The 17,366-nt window shown below is 37.5% G+C and overlaps 4 protein-coding genes across 4 annotated transcripts; 3 read left to right on the top strand and 1 right to left on the bottom strand.

The window, feature by feature from the left end:
• The first annotated feature begins 321 nt into the window (after positions 1 to 321).
• On the top strand, positions 322 to 2,134 carry LOC137744102 (GATA transcription factor 16-like). Its single transcript, XM_068483966.1, has 3 exons — positions 322 to 590; positions 690 to 794; positions 1,466 to 2,134. Exons 1-3 carry the CDS (start codon positions 573 to 575, stop codon positions 1,859 to 1,861), a joined length of 519 nt encoding a protein of 172 aa, XP_068340067.1. The 5' UTR covers positions 322 to 572; the 3' UTR covers positions 1,862 to 2,134.
• Positions 2,135 to 4,686: 2,552 nt separating this feature from the next.
• LOC137745078 (exonuclease DPD1, chloroplastic/mitochondrial-like) lies at positions 4,687 to 7,977 on the top strand. The gene is made up of 4 exons (XM_068484951.1): positions 4,687 to 4,934; positions 5,832 to 6,485; positions 7,261 to 7,466; positions 7,548 to 7,977. The coding sequence occupies exons 2-4, from the start codon at positions 5,908 to 5,910 to the stop codon at positions 7,760 to 7,762; spliced, it is 999 nt and encodes a 332-aa protein (XP_068341052.1). The 5' UTR covers positions 4,687 to 4,934; positions 5,832 to 5,907; the 3' UTR covers positions 7,763 to 7,977.
• Positions 7,978 to 8,820: 843 nt separating this feature from the next.
• LOC137745788 (syntaxin-43-like) lies at positions 8,821 to 12,246 on the bottom strand. Its single transcript, XM_068485801.1, has 8 exons — positions 11,646 to 12,246; positions 10,668 to 10,944; positions 10,413 to 10,502; positions 10,065 to 10,142; positions 9,782 to 9,859; positions 9,624 to 9,689; positions 9,467 to 9,547; positions 8,821 to 9,366 (listed from the first exon to the last, which is right to left on the bottom strand). Exons 1-8 carry the CDS (start codon positions 11,840 to 11,842, stop codon positions 9,259 to 9,261), a joined length of 975 nt encoding a protein of 324 aa, XP_068341902.1. The 5' UTR covers positions 11,843 to 12,246; the 3' UTR covers positions 8,821 to 9,258.
• Positions 12,247 to 13,116: 870 nt separating this feature from the next.
• On the top strand, positions 13,117 to 15,931 carry LOC137745047 (protein DEHYDRATION-INDUCED 19 homolog 3-like). Its single transcript, XM_068484903.1, has 5 exons — positions 13,117 to 13,475; positions 13,924 to 14,066; positions 14,553 to 14,632; positions 14,968 to 15,219; positions 15,544 to 15,931. The coding sequence occupies exons 1-5, from the start codon at positions 13,400 to 13,402 to the stop codon at positions 15,650 to 15,652; spliced, it is 660 nt and encodes a 219-aa protein (XP_068341004.1). The 5' UTR covers positions 13,117 to 13,399; the 3' UTR covers positions 15,653 to 15,931.
• The last annotated feature ends 1,435 nt before the right edge of the window (positions 15,932 to 17,366 follow it).

Raw genomic sequence — 17,366 nt, 5'->3', positions numbered from 1 at the left:
ACGCAGTGCCACCAGCAAGCAACAGGAAATAAAAGCGAATCGTACGAGAGGATCACAGTGGGGGGATATTTTCGACATTTCCACGATGAACACCTAGGCCCTGGGGTTTTTCTTTCACGATCATATCCACCTGACACTTATATAAGAATTTTTCAATTACATTTGTTTATCGTATATTATACTGCTAATTTTTATCAAATATTATTTATATTTAATTTTAAATAAAATTTTTTTATAATAATTTCTAATAGTAGGATATACAATAAACGAACGAATGTAATTGAAGGGAATCCTCACAAAGAGGATTAGGAGAGGATCCTAATTTCACCTGACCCTTCCCCCTGACCACCACTGTGTCTCTGTCACTCTCTCTCTCCTGCTCATGCATGGCACTCTCACTCCTCTGGTTTTTGATCTGTGTTTTGCTTTAAATCCATCTCTCTCTCCCTCTCTCTCTCCCTCTCTACTTTCTGAACTATGATCATTAGGCTTCCCTAAAACCCCATTAACCGAAATCTCTCACTCTTTCTTCCTATCTTCTTTTGAGATTTTCAGGATTTGTTGTGGATAAAATGAATCTGAGAAGAAAGGTAGTTGATTTAGTTTTTACATCTGCTTCTGATTTCTGGGTTTTCCGTCATTTTTCAGGTTTCATTAAAATTTGTTGACATTTTTGGACTCGAAAACAGGTAATTCAGGATATGAATTTGAAGAACGTGAAGAACAAGAAGTGCTGCACTGACTGCAAAGCCACTGAGACGCCCTTGTGGAGGAGTGGCCCGGCTGGCCCCAAGGTCAGACCCGACCCAACCACCCACCCTACCATTTGTCCATAATAATATGCTTCCTCCTGCAGCATTCTTTTTTTTGTTTTGATTTTTGGGACTCCCGTTAACTATTTGGATCTTTCTTTTCAGCTCAATGAGCAAAAACCCAGGTGATTTTTGTTGTATTTTGGGAATTGGGTCTGATTTTGTTTGCTGGGTCCTCCTGATTCTGCAGACAATGTTAATTTTCTTAAAAAAAATGCTTCTTTTCAATTGGTTTTTATTTTATTTGTTTTGTCAATTTCAATTGGGTTTTTGGAGATTGATATTTTGGGTCCCAACTATTGGTTGTATTTTATGATTCTGTAGCTGTCTTTTTCCTGTTTGCTGCACCCATTTGATGATTTCACTACTTTTTCTGTTATCAAACTGTTACTTGTTTAGTTGTTTTGCTCTCCTTTTTTTCTCAAAAAACAACACCCATTGGATTCTTCTTTTTTTTCTTTTTTTTTTTTCAAAAAAAAAAAAAAGAAAAAGAAAAAGAAAAAAGCCCCATTTGGCTCTGTTCATACTTCTTAATTTTGATGCATCTGCAGCTATGAATTACTAAAAATATATTTCTTACAAAGCAAAACCCATCTGTGTGGTTTAATGATTTTTGTGTGGTTTTTTTTTTTTTTTTTTTTTTTTTTTTTCAGTCACTGTGCAATGCCTGTGGGATCAGATACAGAAAGAAAATTCCTACTGTGAGTCTGTGCAAGGGACCAAAAAGGTGGAAGAAAGACAAACCATATGGCAGCAGTACCACCAGTACTCTCACCACCCCAGCCACCATAAACACTGCTGCTTCTGCCACCACCACCACCACTAGCACCACTGCCAGAAAAGCCAAAATTGGTGGCAGTGGTGGTCGCACAGACTTGAGTGAGTCACTGCAGGTGAAGTTAGTGGCTTTTGGGAAGGATGTGTGCCTGCAAGGCACACCACCAGTGCAGAAGAAAAGGAGGTACCAAAAGAGGAGGAGGGAGATGGGAGAGGTGGAGCAAGCAGCTGTGTGCTTGCTGGCCATGTCATCTCACTCTGTTTTTGGTTAATGGGGAACAAAAAGTTGTGGAGTATAATATTATAGCAAAGAATGAAGCCCCCCAAGGTGTCAAAATATAGTTTTGGATGGTCTTTTTTTGGTAGTTAGTTTTACTAATTAAGATTAAGGGGGATTATTATACCCTTGCTAATGCTCATTAGGGGAAGTAAAGAATAGGAAGGAACTTGGGAAGGTCTAAGAAATAGAGGGCGGTGATGTTTTCTTAGGGAATTAAGACAATCCTGTATTTTGGTGCAATCTCTGATTGTGTTGTACATATTAATGGAGGTATGAGTAAGTCACTATTTACTTTTTTCCATTGGCCATTTTCTGGATGTTTGTTTTGCCACAATACACTCACATCACATGTTCGGATGTTTGAGGGATTTTTGGACAGCGGTGCTACCTTTTACACGTTTCTCTTAATTTTTAATTGTGGAATTTTGAAAAATATTAATAGAAAAAAACTGACAAGCGTGCATGAGAGGTAAAGATAAGTGTGTGAAGAACACTATCTTTTTTGGACCATTACAGAATATCAATCATGTATGTTGAAGGGAATCGAACTCTAAACACATCATTTCGTATAGCCTTGTATTGAGATGCCGTACCGGAGCTCAAGAGTTTTAATCGAATGTGTTTTTTGTGTTTCAAAAATAAAATAGTGGGAATAGACCCTTTGAGTTACGTTTGGTGCTTACGATTAGATTGCACTGAACATTTCACTAGAATGAAGGTATATTGGAGGAATACATGGAGATCAACCTCTCAATTTTTATCGGATTATGATTTTCTCATCTCCTATTACCATCCATTTCCATCTTATCCTCTCACATTCTTCTTTTTGTCTTATTCTCTATATAAAAAATCTAAAACAATATGTAGACGTGACGTAATTGCAACCATTTAAATGAAAGGAGAGAGATTAGGAACGAAGAGAATCATACTCCATTTTTATACGTTGAAGATGGAAGATAAATTAGCCATGAAAAAAATTTATCACTTTCGACGGAACATTTACCTTAAATTCTGTGACATTAATGTAAGCCTGAATATTAGTCCTTAATTAACCCTACACTGAGTTCATTACAGAATTACCCTGTCTCATTTGAAATTAGTGATGCCCATAGCTTAAGGGCTGCCTGTAAATAGAAGGGTCATGATGCCCAGCCAGCCCCTACCTTCCTACGGCTCCCTCCTGCATGGCCCAAGTATTTAAGTCAGATTTGATATGTGGGCAGCAGGGCAGGTGCCTTTCCTGTCTTACAAAGCTGCCCAAAGATGCAGATACCAATTCTAGCTCATGTCCTCTCAATTTGTCATCTTATTGACAGCTTTGCCCCTTAATTTATGGAGAAAGGGAAGCAAATTTCAAAAGGGGTTCTTGTAAATTGCATGGCCAAATTGGCATTACCTCACTTGTATGTGTACCACATTTGGGTACATGTCGCTTGCTTGCTTTACAATTAGCTTTTAGACAAAATGGTTTTTGATATTGATGTCTCTTCATTTTGATTTCTAAAATTTAAAACCGATAAAAGTAATAATTTTGATTTTTTTATATAAAATCTCTGTTAAAGAAGAACTAAATGGCAAAAATACAATCAGTGATTTGACAAAAGTTCAAGTATTTTTGTCATTTTTTTTTCTTGTTTAACAAAAATTTGTTATGGAATGACTAAAGTGATTAATGGTGGACAAATTTAGGGAACAATTCTACAATTTTAAATCTCAGGGACCAAAATGAGGAATTATGTCAATCTCATAGACAATTTTGGCCTAAAAGCTCTTTACAATTTCAATCTCAAGCAAAGAATGGATAAAATTTTTAATGTGCTGAGAACACAGTTTGGTATATCAAGTTGCATAATACAAGTGGTTTGAAATTTTTTTTTTCAAGTATCTAACCACTTGTATTATAACATTTGGTGTGGTGAATTGTGTGGCATACGATGCTCTCATTGTCCTAGAATGTGACTGTTGACTTGAGTTTGAGGAAGGTATTTTTGGAGAGATGAATGATTGGCATTTTAATTGCAAAGGTTATATGTAGGACAGTCGGTGCGGTATTTTATTTTTCTTTTGCTCGAAGCATTTATCCTTTGAGCAAGGTTTTAAGGACGCTACTTTAATCCCGAGCATTTTAATTATTTCCCAACAATGGAGTTGTACTTATTATTCCTCAACAACAACAACAAAATTTCACCATATACAGATTAGTACTTTAAATTAAAATGCCAACATTTAATTCAAAACAACCCGTTTTTTTTTTTTTTCATTCAATGTTGGAAATCCGAATCCTCAAAACCTGAGCCTAAGAATCAAATGATCTGGGTTGTTGAAATTTGATCTCACGGCTACAAACAGGGGATCCCTAAAAGTTATAATAATTATAACCGTTTGATCAAATTTCAACGGTCCAGATTATTTGATCTTTATGCTCAGTTTTTAGGGATCTGGAGAGGATCCAGGTTCCAAGGTTGGGGAGGAAGATACCGTACTAAACAATGGAATAAATATTACAAGCTACTTAACTTTTGGATCAAAAATCCTAATTCCAAAACAGCAAAATAGGAAAGGGATCTATTCAGATCCCTTCTTCCTAGTCCATCAAGTCTAGTAATTCGGGCCATTGAAATTTGATCTAACGGTTACAAACAAAGGTTTACTTTAAAAGTTATAATAACTTTAACCGTTTGATCAAATTTTAATATTCTAGATTTTCAAACTTAATGAATTAGGAGAAAAAGAGATTCCTTTCCAGAAAAATAAATAAATAAATAAATAAAATCATCCAAATAAAAGTAGCAGATAAAAATGGTTGGAAAAAGGGTTGGTGCAGTGAGCAATTTGAGCTTCCAAGGCAGGCAATACTTCTCTAAGAAACCGGATCGAGCACGCGATCCTTAAGTGTTGCCATTGCCGTCGGTACTCGCAATTCCTACCCACGTTCTTCATAACTACACCCACACGACTCATTTTCCATTTCTTCCCCACCTCTCTCTCTCTTCTCTCTCCCTCTCCCTACAAAATCTTCATCTTCGACGTTTCTGCTAATCAATTCAAATTATTTCTAATACCAGGTAACTCTCTCTCTCTCTCTCTCTCTCTCTCTCTCTCTCTCGCATTTGTTTGCTTTAGAGTTCTTATGGAAGATTGTTGCAATTTTCGGTAGACCCTTATTGTTTTCTGGAATTTTGTAGGCTATTTTGCATATGAATCAGTGAGCTTCCGTTATTTGCTTATATGGGTTGATTTGTTTTGTCGTAAATAAGATGAATTGCAATCTCATCTGTTATGTATGAGCTTAAAGGGAGCTTCTTTCCCCTTCCCAACTGCTTGCTTTGAATTTGTCAAAATGTTAATTTCGAAATGTTAGCCATAGTTGTTTCGATTTGGGTTTGTTTTGGTTATTCGTTATATCCTTTATGTGATGAGGATACATATAAAAGTTTGAATATTATGGTCATATTGTAGTTTCGGAGTAAGAGTTTACACGATATTTCCAAAATAGTTGAATTAAATTCATTGAAGTGGAATTGGTTTTCCAGGTTCCAAATAAAATGTAATTCTGGTGTTGGAACTTTTGTGTGTGTGGAGAATGAAACTTTTGTAAGTGGCATTCGAATTTCTCTATCAATTTTCCGACGGAACGTTCACTTATTGTTTGTTTAAGATAAAACTGGAAATTGGTTGGACTCCTTGCTATGTTTGATTTGATGATGTAAAGTGTTGAAACTCCTACAGCCAGGATGAAAGTTTGTTTGTTTTTCATGTCTTTTTAATATCCCTACTTTACTTCGCGTTCGGATTTGATAAATATGCAATGTTTGATAACTAATCTAAGCTTAAACTTGTTCTTCTTCCTGGGTTGAGTCATATTAATTTGCTGCTCCGGTTATTGAGGTAATAGTTTGATTGGTTTTGGTTATTGTCATTGTTTTTCACCAGTGCACTTTTCTTTGCATCTTAATTTTCAGGTAAAAGCTAATTGTTTTTTATGGTGGGAATTACTCTCCTGGTGTAATCTTGCCTGTTCTTGATTCTTGCGTTCAGATGAGAACTTTGTCGATGTGCTTTTCATCTTTATCGCAACTGCCTAGATCATGCAGTGTTTATAGTTTAGCTCATTTTTGGAGTGAAGGTTTTCCCAATTTGAGCAGGACTTGTGGATACAATTGTAGCTCTAAGCTACATGATTCCAGAATTTATGCGGTTGATGGAGGAAACAGTAGGAAATGGACTAGAAGATCTCTGACCACAAAAGCAGAAGGAAGAAACAAGAGCCCCATAAAACTTAGGCGTGAAATTTTAGATGTAACGGTTTCAACAAGCGCTGCATTAAATATAAGTAAAATGGAAACAAGTCAATACCAACAGACTCAACCCTTAGACTTTCGACAGGCAATTGCTCAGAATAAAGACTTAGCCGACTTAGTGACAGTTATTGTTTTCGATATTGAGACTACTGGGTTTAGCAGAGAGAAAGATCGAATCATAGAGGTTGCACTTCAAGATCTTGAAGGGGGTGAAAACAGTACTTTCCAGACACTTGTAAACCCTGAACGCACTGTTCTAAATTCACATGTTCATGGAATTACAACCGATATGGTCAACAGGCCTGATGTTCCAAGGTAATCCTCCCCGACTGCTTTTTTACTTTCTAGAAACTTTTACTCTCATATAGGAATCAGCCCACTATTACCTAAAGCCTTAATTTTGTTTATATGAGGCCTAATTATTCAGAAATATGTTGCATGCCGAGTGTTTTTTTTAATTGGAAATGCTCCAGGTTTTTCCTGCTGGGTTAAATTTGTTTTCCTGTACATGTAATGTTATAATCAGGCTGTGATAGCGGAGCAATTTGACCATGACAAGCAGAGGAAAATTCACTGAAGTTTCTTGGTTTGTGCATGTGCGTGCACAAGCACGGTACTGTTTTGGTTTTGGTGAATAATAAACCCATGTATCTCAGTATTTTTCACTCGAAGGCTATGCTTCGATGAGGGCTTTTCAAGGGGTTGAGGATAAATTATTTAGAAAGCGTATGTGTGTGTGTGCATAACATGTACCAAGCTACATAGTAGAGTGCTACAAACCAAGGCCTACATGCTGGGTCCATGTGTAAACCCGATGCATATTATTTTCTCGTCGAAGTACAAATTTACATGATATTTGTACTTCGACACACACACACATACAGACCCAACATGTAGGCCTTGGTTTGTAGCACTCTACGGCAAAGCTGATAGAACCATTTGTTATGTACAAAGCATCTCAAGTTTGCTAGTGTATTTGTTTCTTGAAAGATTTAGGAAACATTGTGTGTGTGTGTGTAACACGTACATAGTATAAGCTTGTGAACATTTTAGGAAATTCTACTGAGTTTCTGTTGTGAATATCATGTAGGTTCAAGGACCTTTTACCAATCTTAGTCAAGTATGTCAAAAGCCGTCAAAAACCGGGAGGTTGTGTAATGTTGGTTGCTCACAATGCTCGTACTTTTGATGTACCCTTCATTAGAAGTGAATTCCTTCGCTGTTCCGTAGATATTCCTTCAACTTGGCTGTTCAGGGATACCATGCCTTTGGGACGTGAAGCAATGAAGTCTGAAGGTCAGTTTTTGTGTGTTCATGCTCAAGCCTGTGGAATGTGATTGATGAGATGTCTAAGCCTTTGAATTTATTTGTGAACAGGATCATCTTCAAAAAGTATATCGTTGCAAGCCCTTCGTGAGCACTTCCAGATTCCGTTGGATGGTACAGCTCACAGAGCCATGGCCGACGTGAAAGTGCTGTCAGCAGTTTTACAAAGGCTGACTTGTATTCTGAAACTCCCACTTTATAGCCTTGTTGGAGAAGCTTTCTTAGCGTCGGAAGCTGGCACTGCAAAGAAAAAGGGTTCCAGATAGGCATGCTTCTGGTCATTACTGAAATACATTCTCGTAACCAATAATCAAATGGTCTGGTGGCGTCGGATTCCTCTCGCAGAGCTTCAGATCGGAGCTGTAGATTGCTCGAGGATCCTAACGGCACCTGTTAGGGTTTGGTCGAAAAAGAAAACAGCTGATCATTGTAACTGTAATACATTGTTGTTTCTAATAATTTATGCCCAGAATTTATTGAATGATTTCCTTGTATCTGTATTGGATTTACTTAAAAAACTGATGTAAATACACCAAATAACCCCATTTCTTGTGGAACAACATTTTCGGCCCGTCGATCTTGCGCGGAAATGGAAGGATGCCTGTTTAGAACTTCCTATCTCTGTCAATCTACGTTTAGCGAGGAAACTCGGAATGAAAGGTTTGATTTGTAGAGATTTGACGGTCAAGCTATGTAGATCTTGACTTCCTCTATGCTCAAGTTCGAATTCCACATCAATTTAGATTGAATTTAGGGCTGGTTTAGTATTGCTGTTTTTTGAAGAAAAAAAAAAACTGCTTCTGCTGTGCTGTGAGAATAAGCAGCAAAGTGTTTGGTAAAAGCAGTATTATAGTGTTGATAAACTTTTATGTAAAACAGATGTGAAAAAGCTAGTTTTTCAAAGTTAAGTTTTGCAGCTTTGTGTTTTTGGTTTTTTTTCATCTAAAACTGTGAAAAAAAAGCTGAAGCTGAATGTTTACCAAACATAAAAAAACTCTCAGCTTTTTTTGATAGCCATTTTTTTAAGAATCACCTCAGTATCAAACTAGCGCTTAGAATACCGCTTCTCCACAAAATTCCTAGCTTGTACTACTATCACGTCGGGCTCAATTTGGAAGTCCTGCAACTTGAATTGCAGGCTTCATTTCAGCTGCGCCACAACACAATGTTCGAGGAATCGATTGTCGCACACCATTTTCCCTTTCCGCACACCATTGATTATTAGGGACATAAATCAACAAGAATGCGTAGAAGGAGAGGAGTGCAAAAATCATTTCCTATATCAACTCCGTACATATAAGCTGTACATGCAGAAAGTTGGGAGCTAAAAATTGATGTATTTCACTTTATTGAACGATCAAACATACAATGGAACAAATAAATGCCTCATCTTACACACGAGTTCTGGGGAATGAAAGCACAAAATCCCGGCAAATGAAAATCGGAAGAATCAACATATATCCCTTGGCGAAAACAAAACGCCCCTTCCCCATGTAGAACATGTATTTTAACCTCTATACAAATTCCGGGGCATTCATTCCCCAATGAATCATTACCCCTTCCCCTTCCCTTTTCCTACTAATACAGTAATACCCACAAATAGTCACTTGATGTGGTATATGTAACTAAGGCACTCCAAAACTTGTCTAATCTTCTACTATGGAGAGCATCTTTGCACATTTAGAAGTCCGAAGGGAGGGTTATGACAACTAGTATGAAACCAAAATCTGGAATTGGAATCAACTGTCCTTTCGCTTGCAGATCAAAAGAATATCTCCTTGAGAATTAGGAGGACCAACATGACAAAGCACATGATAACGAGTATGCTAGCACACATCACCATTCCCCCTTGTTTCTGTGTTCTCTCAGCCTGTAAGCCCCATCCGTTAAACATAATATTCCATAGAACACAGTAAAGAATCTCAAAACAACATATAGATGAAGTATAATTATCGATGTAAGAAATGGACCTTTTGCAATTGCTTGAGGCCCTCATCGACTGTACTTGCTACATTCTGGATGTTGTAGTCTATCCTATCAACAATAGTTCCCTGTTTGAAGAAAGATATTTAGTTAACGACTGATATTCTGATAAATATCAAGTATCGACAGGGCATGAATACTAACCTGGTCTATCACTAGTACTGCCAAATCCTTCATTATCTGAGCGAGCTCATTCACAGATTGCACAACCTATCGGAAAGAGAAAAGAGTATTTGTCAACTGTGAAAGATGCATGATCAAACACCCGTCAATGTAGAAAAAACGAAAAGATCTTCACTTGCCTGTTGGATCTCTCTTTCCCTTTCTGCTGTGACTGCCTCGTTTTTCTTTATCTTGGCCATCTGACGCTCATTAAACATCTGACAGGATGTGTGTATTACTATCATACTAAATTCATCTATGGTAAAAAGTGTCTCAAATTAAAAAGTGTCTTAAAAATTTGATCACTCAACAACACTACAAATACCGGTATAGGGAATTTAGTGTACTCCTATTTGTCATGATTGACAAGATCTTGTCATCAAGATCTCGAGAAAATGGTTGTGAACTGGAGAGAAAGCTTACCATGTCATCCAAATCATCACCATCCATTCTCGATGTACTTCCATTTAGGTTCATCTCTAAATCATCCCCATCTTGACCCTGTATCACCAAAAAAAGAAAAACAAAAGGAATGTTTGAAAATATATAACTAACAGTTTAACTAGTTTCCAATAACATGTCAGATCACACAGTTACCCTCGGTATACAAACTGAATGCATGAAAGCACAATTCCAAGTTCTAAAAAGTATATGGAATATTACGTATGAACCAGATTATCAAGCCAAAGTAAGACCAGAATGTTGAACCAAAGCTATGATGTAAAACAATCCACTGACTTGAATGGTTAAAAGGTAAAATTCTTTCCGCACCTCTGTTTGCTGCCTGAGTCGCTTCAAATAAGTTGACTGTTTCTTGCGAAGGTCCATTGAGAGGGTTTGAAGGTCAGTGGCAAGAGATCGCTGCAAAAGAAACATGCAGACATTAGCACCGCCCTTTGGAAATAGTTGAATTATATATAATGCCCCGCTCAAGAGTGTAACACTCAGGAATAAACCAGACATTACCACTGACCCTAAACCACTTTACTGAGCTGGCAAAAATATATAGTGACTTCTAATTCATACCTGCACATTTTTTCTAACATTTGAATCTTCAGAAGGCCCAGCTGCAGAAAGTCTCTGTAGTGTCTTCTCGGATTTCCTTATCAAATTAGTTATCTCTTGCGTAAGACTCTCAATCAAGCGTTGATCTTCTTTACCGTCTCCAAAAGAAGGCATTAAAGCCTTTGCATGAGCCTTAGTTAGCTCAGCCATTTTTACCCGTGCACGCTGCACATTTGCTGCTATCTCTTCAGATAGATCCACCCATGCTGGCGGTAGACCAACAGTAAGTGTACCACGACTGCAGCAATAGAAACACAATGACTTTCACATTCGAGAGATAAATGATAAAAACCCCATACTTGCACCCGATGCATTGGTTTTTTCTGTGCAGTGTAAGAATAAAAATGGATAACATTCCCCTGAAACCAAATTCATCCCCCAATTTCTTACAACAAATTTCAGTAATTACAAAATTCCCAAACTTACTAAAAGGCTTTCAACAACCTTCTTGCATAGCAGGGTCGAGGACCAAACCATTTCAGGTTCTCACATTGCAAACATATTAGAACTACCACAAATATGAAAACCCACGAATCATAACGCTCCTATACAATGAATCATCTTTGTGGTCGCAACTTTCAAAATCCTAAAAGTTCATCACTGCAAGCTCTGAATTGTACATTTGCATTGCACCCAATGATCATCCACCCGACATCGAACGCCTAAAACGTCAATGTCTCTGATCTAAAATAAACAACTATCCGGCCTTCAATTTTGGTATCTAAATATCCCAATTCAGTGTGACCTAATCTGCATTCAGCATACTTCAGTTTTAGGCTTCTTTCTTTCTCCACTACCTGAACCTTTCATTTCTTTTCTACTATTGATCTATGAAACCAAGCTAAACTTTAACTTAATTAAATCTTAAACACTTCAATTAAATCTTAAATTAAACAGAGCGGTCCAATTGACGGAGAGGGAAAGAGAGAAGGGAGGGACCTTGAATTGCCGGGATCCTCAGTACTGAGCGGGGCATAATTCCGGTTGGGATTCAAAAGCGAAGTGCTGACCAATTCAATGACCGGACCGCCACCGGAGCTCGTAGACGGCGAAGCGTAGGAGCTCGTGGGAGCGCGGACGCTCTTCAACGCATCCCTATACTTTCTGAAAACCAAGGTCCGATTCCTCGTCGCCATGGAAACTGAACTCCTGATTCAGATTCGAACTGGACAATCACAAAATCTACGGATCCAACGGACGATCAGAGACGTTGATTTCGCGCGCGCCTTGACATGAAAAATTGATAAGGGAAATGGAGTGGAAAATATGAAGGGTCCTTCTTCTTCTCTCAGGCGGGTGGGGCGGAGATCACGTGATCGGAGATCCGGGGAGAGGGCGGCGCGGGTGGCGAGTCACGTGCTCCGGCGAATTTGGAATTTGTAGTTTTTGGTAGAGAGAGGTTAAATGTTGGAGTTGGTAACTTTGTAATTAAGGCTTCTTCGTCGGTTGGTTTGTAAGTTCGCCGGTGTTGTTTCAACTTCCAATTGCGAACGCCGTCTTCTTCCAGTTTGGGCCTGGGCCTCTTGAGCCTGGGCCTGAGGAATTGTAGAGTTTATCCCATTTTTGTGGACTGAGAGCTCAACAACCCAACAAGATTCTCTCCGAATTCTTTTGATGAGGATCATGGAGATCTGTGAATCGTATCTGTTTATCGTACATCGTGCGATCAGTTTTTATCAAATACTGTTTATGCTTATTTTTAAATAAAAATATTTAAAATGATTTCTTACCGCAGATGTACGATGAATAGACATAATTCACAGATCCCGGATCCTCACAAAGAGGATCCGGACCTCTCAACAACAATGTAGGAAGTTGTAATTCTCTATATCAAATAAAGAGTCTCAAGGACGAAAGTGGAATAACTCATAAAAGTTCAAGGCAAATTTGTAAATAACTTTGCTGTGAGTCTTTCGTATAAGGCCACGTGTCAAATCATGAAAACTACCCAAGCGAAAGTGGAGGTATTGAAAAGGGGAAGAAACTTACTCTGAAGGCACAGCTGAGCGACAAAGTCACAAACAAACAACGAGCTGTAAAACGGTGTGTGCCAGCCACCGAGAAGAGAACTCAGTATGCCAAGAATACGAGCCGATGTGCGAAATATTCTTCTGAATAACGATAAACTCATATCATAGAAATTATTATTGACATAAAATAACGTCGTAATGATAAACCAATATACAAATTATTCTTCAATGTAAAAATTTACATGATACAAGTGCATCGCTATTTTACTGGCCATTTGTCATATTCACATTTTGACCTCTGTTAAATTCCATTCTTTCATCCTAACAGATAATTTAAAAAAAAAAAAAAACTAAAAATACAAAAGCTACAGAAATATACAGCGTAGAGAGAGAGAGAGAGAGAGAGAGAGAGTGACATTCCACAATTCAGTAGATATATATAGATAGAATCTGGTAGGAGAGATAAATTCTTCCTCATTCCTCCTCTTCCTCCTTGTTCTTTCTCCAGAATCACCACCACCGCCACCGCCGCCGCCTTCGTCAACCATCGTCATCCTCAGCTCCTCCAGCTCAACCAACCCCAAAAGCTGATTCCTTTTTCCCATATCAACAATCTCATCAATTCTTCATTTCTAGGGTTTCTGAATCTGAGAAATCAGACCGAAAGGCGAATCGCACCCCCAAACCTTACCTTTCGCTTATATTCGTAAAGGGTAGTTAGCTATGGACGGTGATTCCTGGAGCGCCCGTCTTTCTTCTGCCTCCCGGCGTTATCAATCCGCTCTTCAATCTCGATCTGGTTAGCTCACATTCATTTCTTTCCCATTTTATCATTCATTATTTATTTTTTTTCTCTGAACTTTTTTTTGTTTCGTTTTGGATTTTTAGAGGAATTAGGCAAATGCTGCTGTTTGTTTTGTTTTTTTTCCTCTAATTTTTTTGTAATAATCTGAGAAACATATATGGTATGGGAGAGAAATTAGAAAGCTTGGTTCTTTTTCTTAACCAAATATTATATTAAAAGTTGGAATTTTACAATTTCCCAAATTTTTATATCCGTTAAAATAAAATTAATGAGAACAACATTTCACTAAGTTCAGCTGAATCCAACTGCTTGGGGTGTTATTTCTTTCTCGAGCTTTTGTATTACATCAGAATTTTGTGTTTTTCAATGGTGAAACCCCATCGATTGAGTTCTTCGGTTTTATGATTTTGCACCTATTGAAACATGGCAATGTGTAATGCAGATATGTTCATGGGGTTTGAAGAAATTGATGGGGATGATGATATAAGGGAGGAATTTCCATGCCCGTTCTGCTCCGAATACTTTGACATTGTCGGATTGTGCTGCCACATTGATGAAGAGCACCCAGTGGAGGCAAAAAATGGGGTATGAATCCTTTTCCGTATCTATCAATACTGAATTTCTCTAAACTTTCATCATGGTTTGGTGCATATAACTTGAAATTAGTATGCCACTTGATGCTGAAATTTTAACTTTTCTTAAGAGTCTATTGCATGCTTTGTTTTATAAAGAAGTATCCAAGCATCACTTTAGTAGGCGAAAACTGCCACGACAACCTTTGGCCAGAAAATGATTGGATTCAAAGCCAGTTGGTTTCTGAATATTAAGGGAATCTTGTTGGTTCCAGTTTCTTATAAAGTTGGATTTTGCCCTTGGAAGAATTGATTTCAGTGCTTTCTTATTGATATGCAAGGTTGTGATGTGGTGGGAAAAGTGGGAATTAGGTAGCTGGTCAAGTTATGTAAACTTGCTAAGATATTCCATTTGTTGGATGTTACATTTTTCTTATTTTAATGAGAATGGGTTTCCTTGGAGCTCAATCTTACTAAAAAGGAATGTTGTTTTCTGCAGGTATGTCCGGTTTGTACAATGAGGGTGGGGGTTGATATGGTTGCGCACATTACCCTACAACATGGAAGTATATTCAAGATATCCTTTTCTTTGCAGATGACATCTGTTGCAGATGTTATGTGTTATCTTTTTCTGTCGTAATCAACTTTGTTGTTAAAATGCAAATTTATTAGCATTCCACATGACATCTGTTTTTAAATAACTTTTCTATCATATATGGTTACGGTATTGTTTGAGTCCTTAATGGTTTAAACTGGTAATTTATAATTTCTTGCATGAAAACATGCTCCATTATTCCCACAATTCTGATTGAACATTACGAGGTCTCTCGTAAGGCATTTTTCTTTTGGTTTCATCGTACTGATCAGATTTATGATTTCTCCAAATGCTTGAATTCCTTAACTAGTAATTACATGCAACGCAAGAGGAAGACAAGGAAAAGTGGAGCTCATTCAACTCTGTCTTTGTTGAGGAAAGAGCTGCGAGAAGGAAATTTGCAGTCTCTTTTTGGGAACTCTTCCTGTTTACTTTCCTCCTCCAATGCAGCGCCTGATCCATTGTTGTCACAATTTATTTTGCCTATGGCTGATGATTTTGTTAGTATGCCACCCTTCTCAACTGAAACAAGCTCAGCCAAGAAAAGTTCAGATGAGAAAGTATCAGAACGGTACGTTAATTAATCTTAAAATTCCTTTTGATGGGCACGTAAAACGTATCTTCCTATCTTGCTATAGTTCTGATCCTGTAACCCTTGGTCAAGCTGAATGCCTAAAGGGTCAGGATTTCTTGCCAAATCTCCTTTTATGTATAAAAAGTTTGGACAAGGGTTGGTCTTGTTGGTTGGACACAATTTCAATTTCATACACTATCTAGGCACGAACGATTGCATAGATATTGTCAAATTTCTACAAAGAGCATGCTATTCTGCCTTTCTGGTTTTCCCCTCGTTATGCTTCAGTATTGTAGGTCTAATACATTTGTTTGGTCACAGAAATGTGCAGTCGCCTCCTCTGTCCATCAAGGATAAGGAAGAGAAGACGAAAAGGTGTGCGTTTGTTCAGGGGATGTTGTTGTCCACCATTCTTGACGACGGTGTATGAATTTCCTCATGGCGCCACTGCAGGAGCGAACGTTTTCACAACCGAGAGCGAAGTCCGATGCATTCTGCGGTTGGTTTGTAGCTGAGAGTAATCCCCAATGGTTATTGAGCACAAGGAGTGTGTGGAATAAGTTGTAGGAATTTCAGTGTAATTACGTTGGCATGTGAACTTTAGTTTTATAGGCCTCAACAGAACTCTCGTCAATTGTTGTTTTCAGGTCGTTTTTTAGTTCTTTTTAAAAGGGAAAAAAAGAAAAGAAAATAACTACTTTTCATTCAATGCTTCTCTCTCAAAACCCCCTTTAGCATTTTGTACGGATCTTTGTTCTTCCACCGCAAATGTAAATTAGGTCAGTTGATCAAGGCGCCTGCCGCTTGCACACAATCCATATTCCTCACTCCATAGAGTAGTTTGAAATATGGTTTTGTCATTTTTGTTCAATTAATTGACCAATACATAGACGAACAGTGAGAGAAAATGGTGAGAAAAGTAGGAGATCCAATGTATCTACCGTGGACCACAGTTAATGGCAGGATCATAATTTGGCTGTTTGTTTTGGTGAGGTGCAGTCAATCTCCACCCGCCTACCAACCAGAAAACAAATGGCCCCTTAAATATTTATAATTGGGAAGGGGTCATGGGAAGGTGTGAACATAATTGAAGGATATGTGACATATGGACCCAGTTCCTTTGTATTCATACAGTTGTTGGAGAAAAGGACCGGTTGGATATATGTGAAGTGCGATGCTAACAACACACTTATCTTAATTTTCGGTAGTCAGATCGAATTAATTGAAGAAGATTCAAATGACATAAATTAGTCCTTTAGTATTATGGTCTAATGATATTCCTCTTCCTTTGTAAGTGAGAGGTCTTAGGTTCGATTCTCGCCACAAAAGAATTTGAACCATATTATTGATAGCTTATTGTGAGACTAAATACACCCTTCCATTTAGTGTAGATAATATCATTTGTTAAAAAAGAAATGACATGAATTAAAATGGAATGTGGATAAGGTAAAAATAGATGTTTGAATATCACTAACCTATGTAAATAGCGTAAAGAAGCCATGTTTGTCGCTTTTGCAAATTATAATTTGACACATGTTTATTCACAATTACAAAAAGTATATTTTTACACATGTCAAACTGTAATCATTTTCTTATATGCAAAGAGCCAAGCATCGTTCATAATTGAAAATATAACTTTTCCCCAAATTGTGAAAAGATTAGTGGGATTGACATGTCAATTTGTACTAGAAAGGTGAAGTAGTGGAGGGCTGAGTCGGATGCAAACAAAAGGCAAGCACAAAAGGCTAAAAAAGGCTGGTTGGTGGTGACTGAAAAAACACTGTTTTTGTTTACGTTTTCAGTTTTTTCATGTAAAAATAAGCTTTTTTTAAGCGTTTACCAAATACTTTTTTTGAGCTCGGCTTCTTTTTTTTTATATTTTTTTATTTATTTTAATTATACCCACTTTTTATAAAAGTATTTTAGTACCAAACTAGTAATGAAAGTGATCAATTCTAATTCACCCACTGCGGCTTTATAATTACCCCAAGCATCATTCTTCCCAAACAGTACATGCATAAATAACTTCCAGTAAAAAGAATGAGAAAACAAAAAGACTTTAGCTAAAATAGTATGTCATAACTCCGCACTTTAGTCATTAAGATTTAAAATCGATAAAAATAATTCTAAAATTGTACAGCCCG

Source organism: Pyrus communis, chromosome 9 (genome assembly GCF_963583255.1).
Source record: "Pyrus communis chromosome 9, drPyrComm1.1, whole genome shotgun sequence".
NCBI lineage: Eukaryota > Viridiplantae > Streptophyta > Magnoliopsida > Rosales > Rosaceae > Pyrus > Pyrus communis.
Note: the sequence above shows the minus strand (reverse complement) of the source record. Positions and strands in the feature narration are given on the sequence as shown.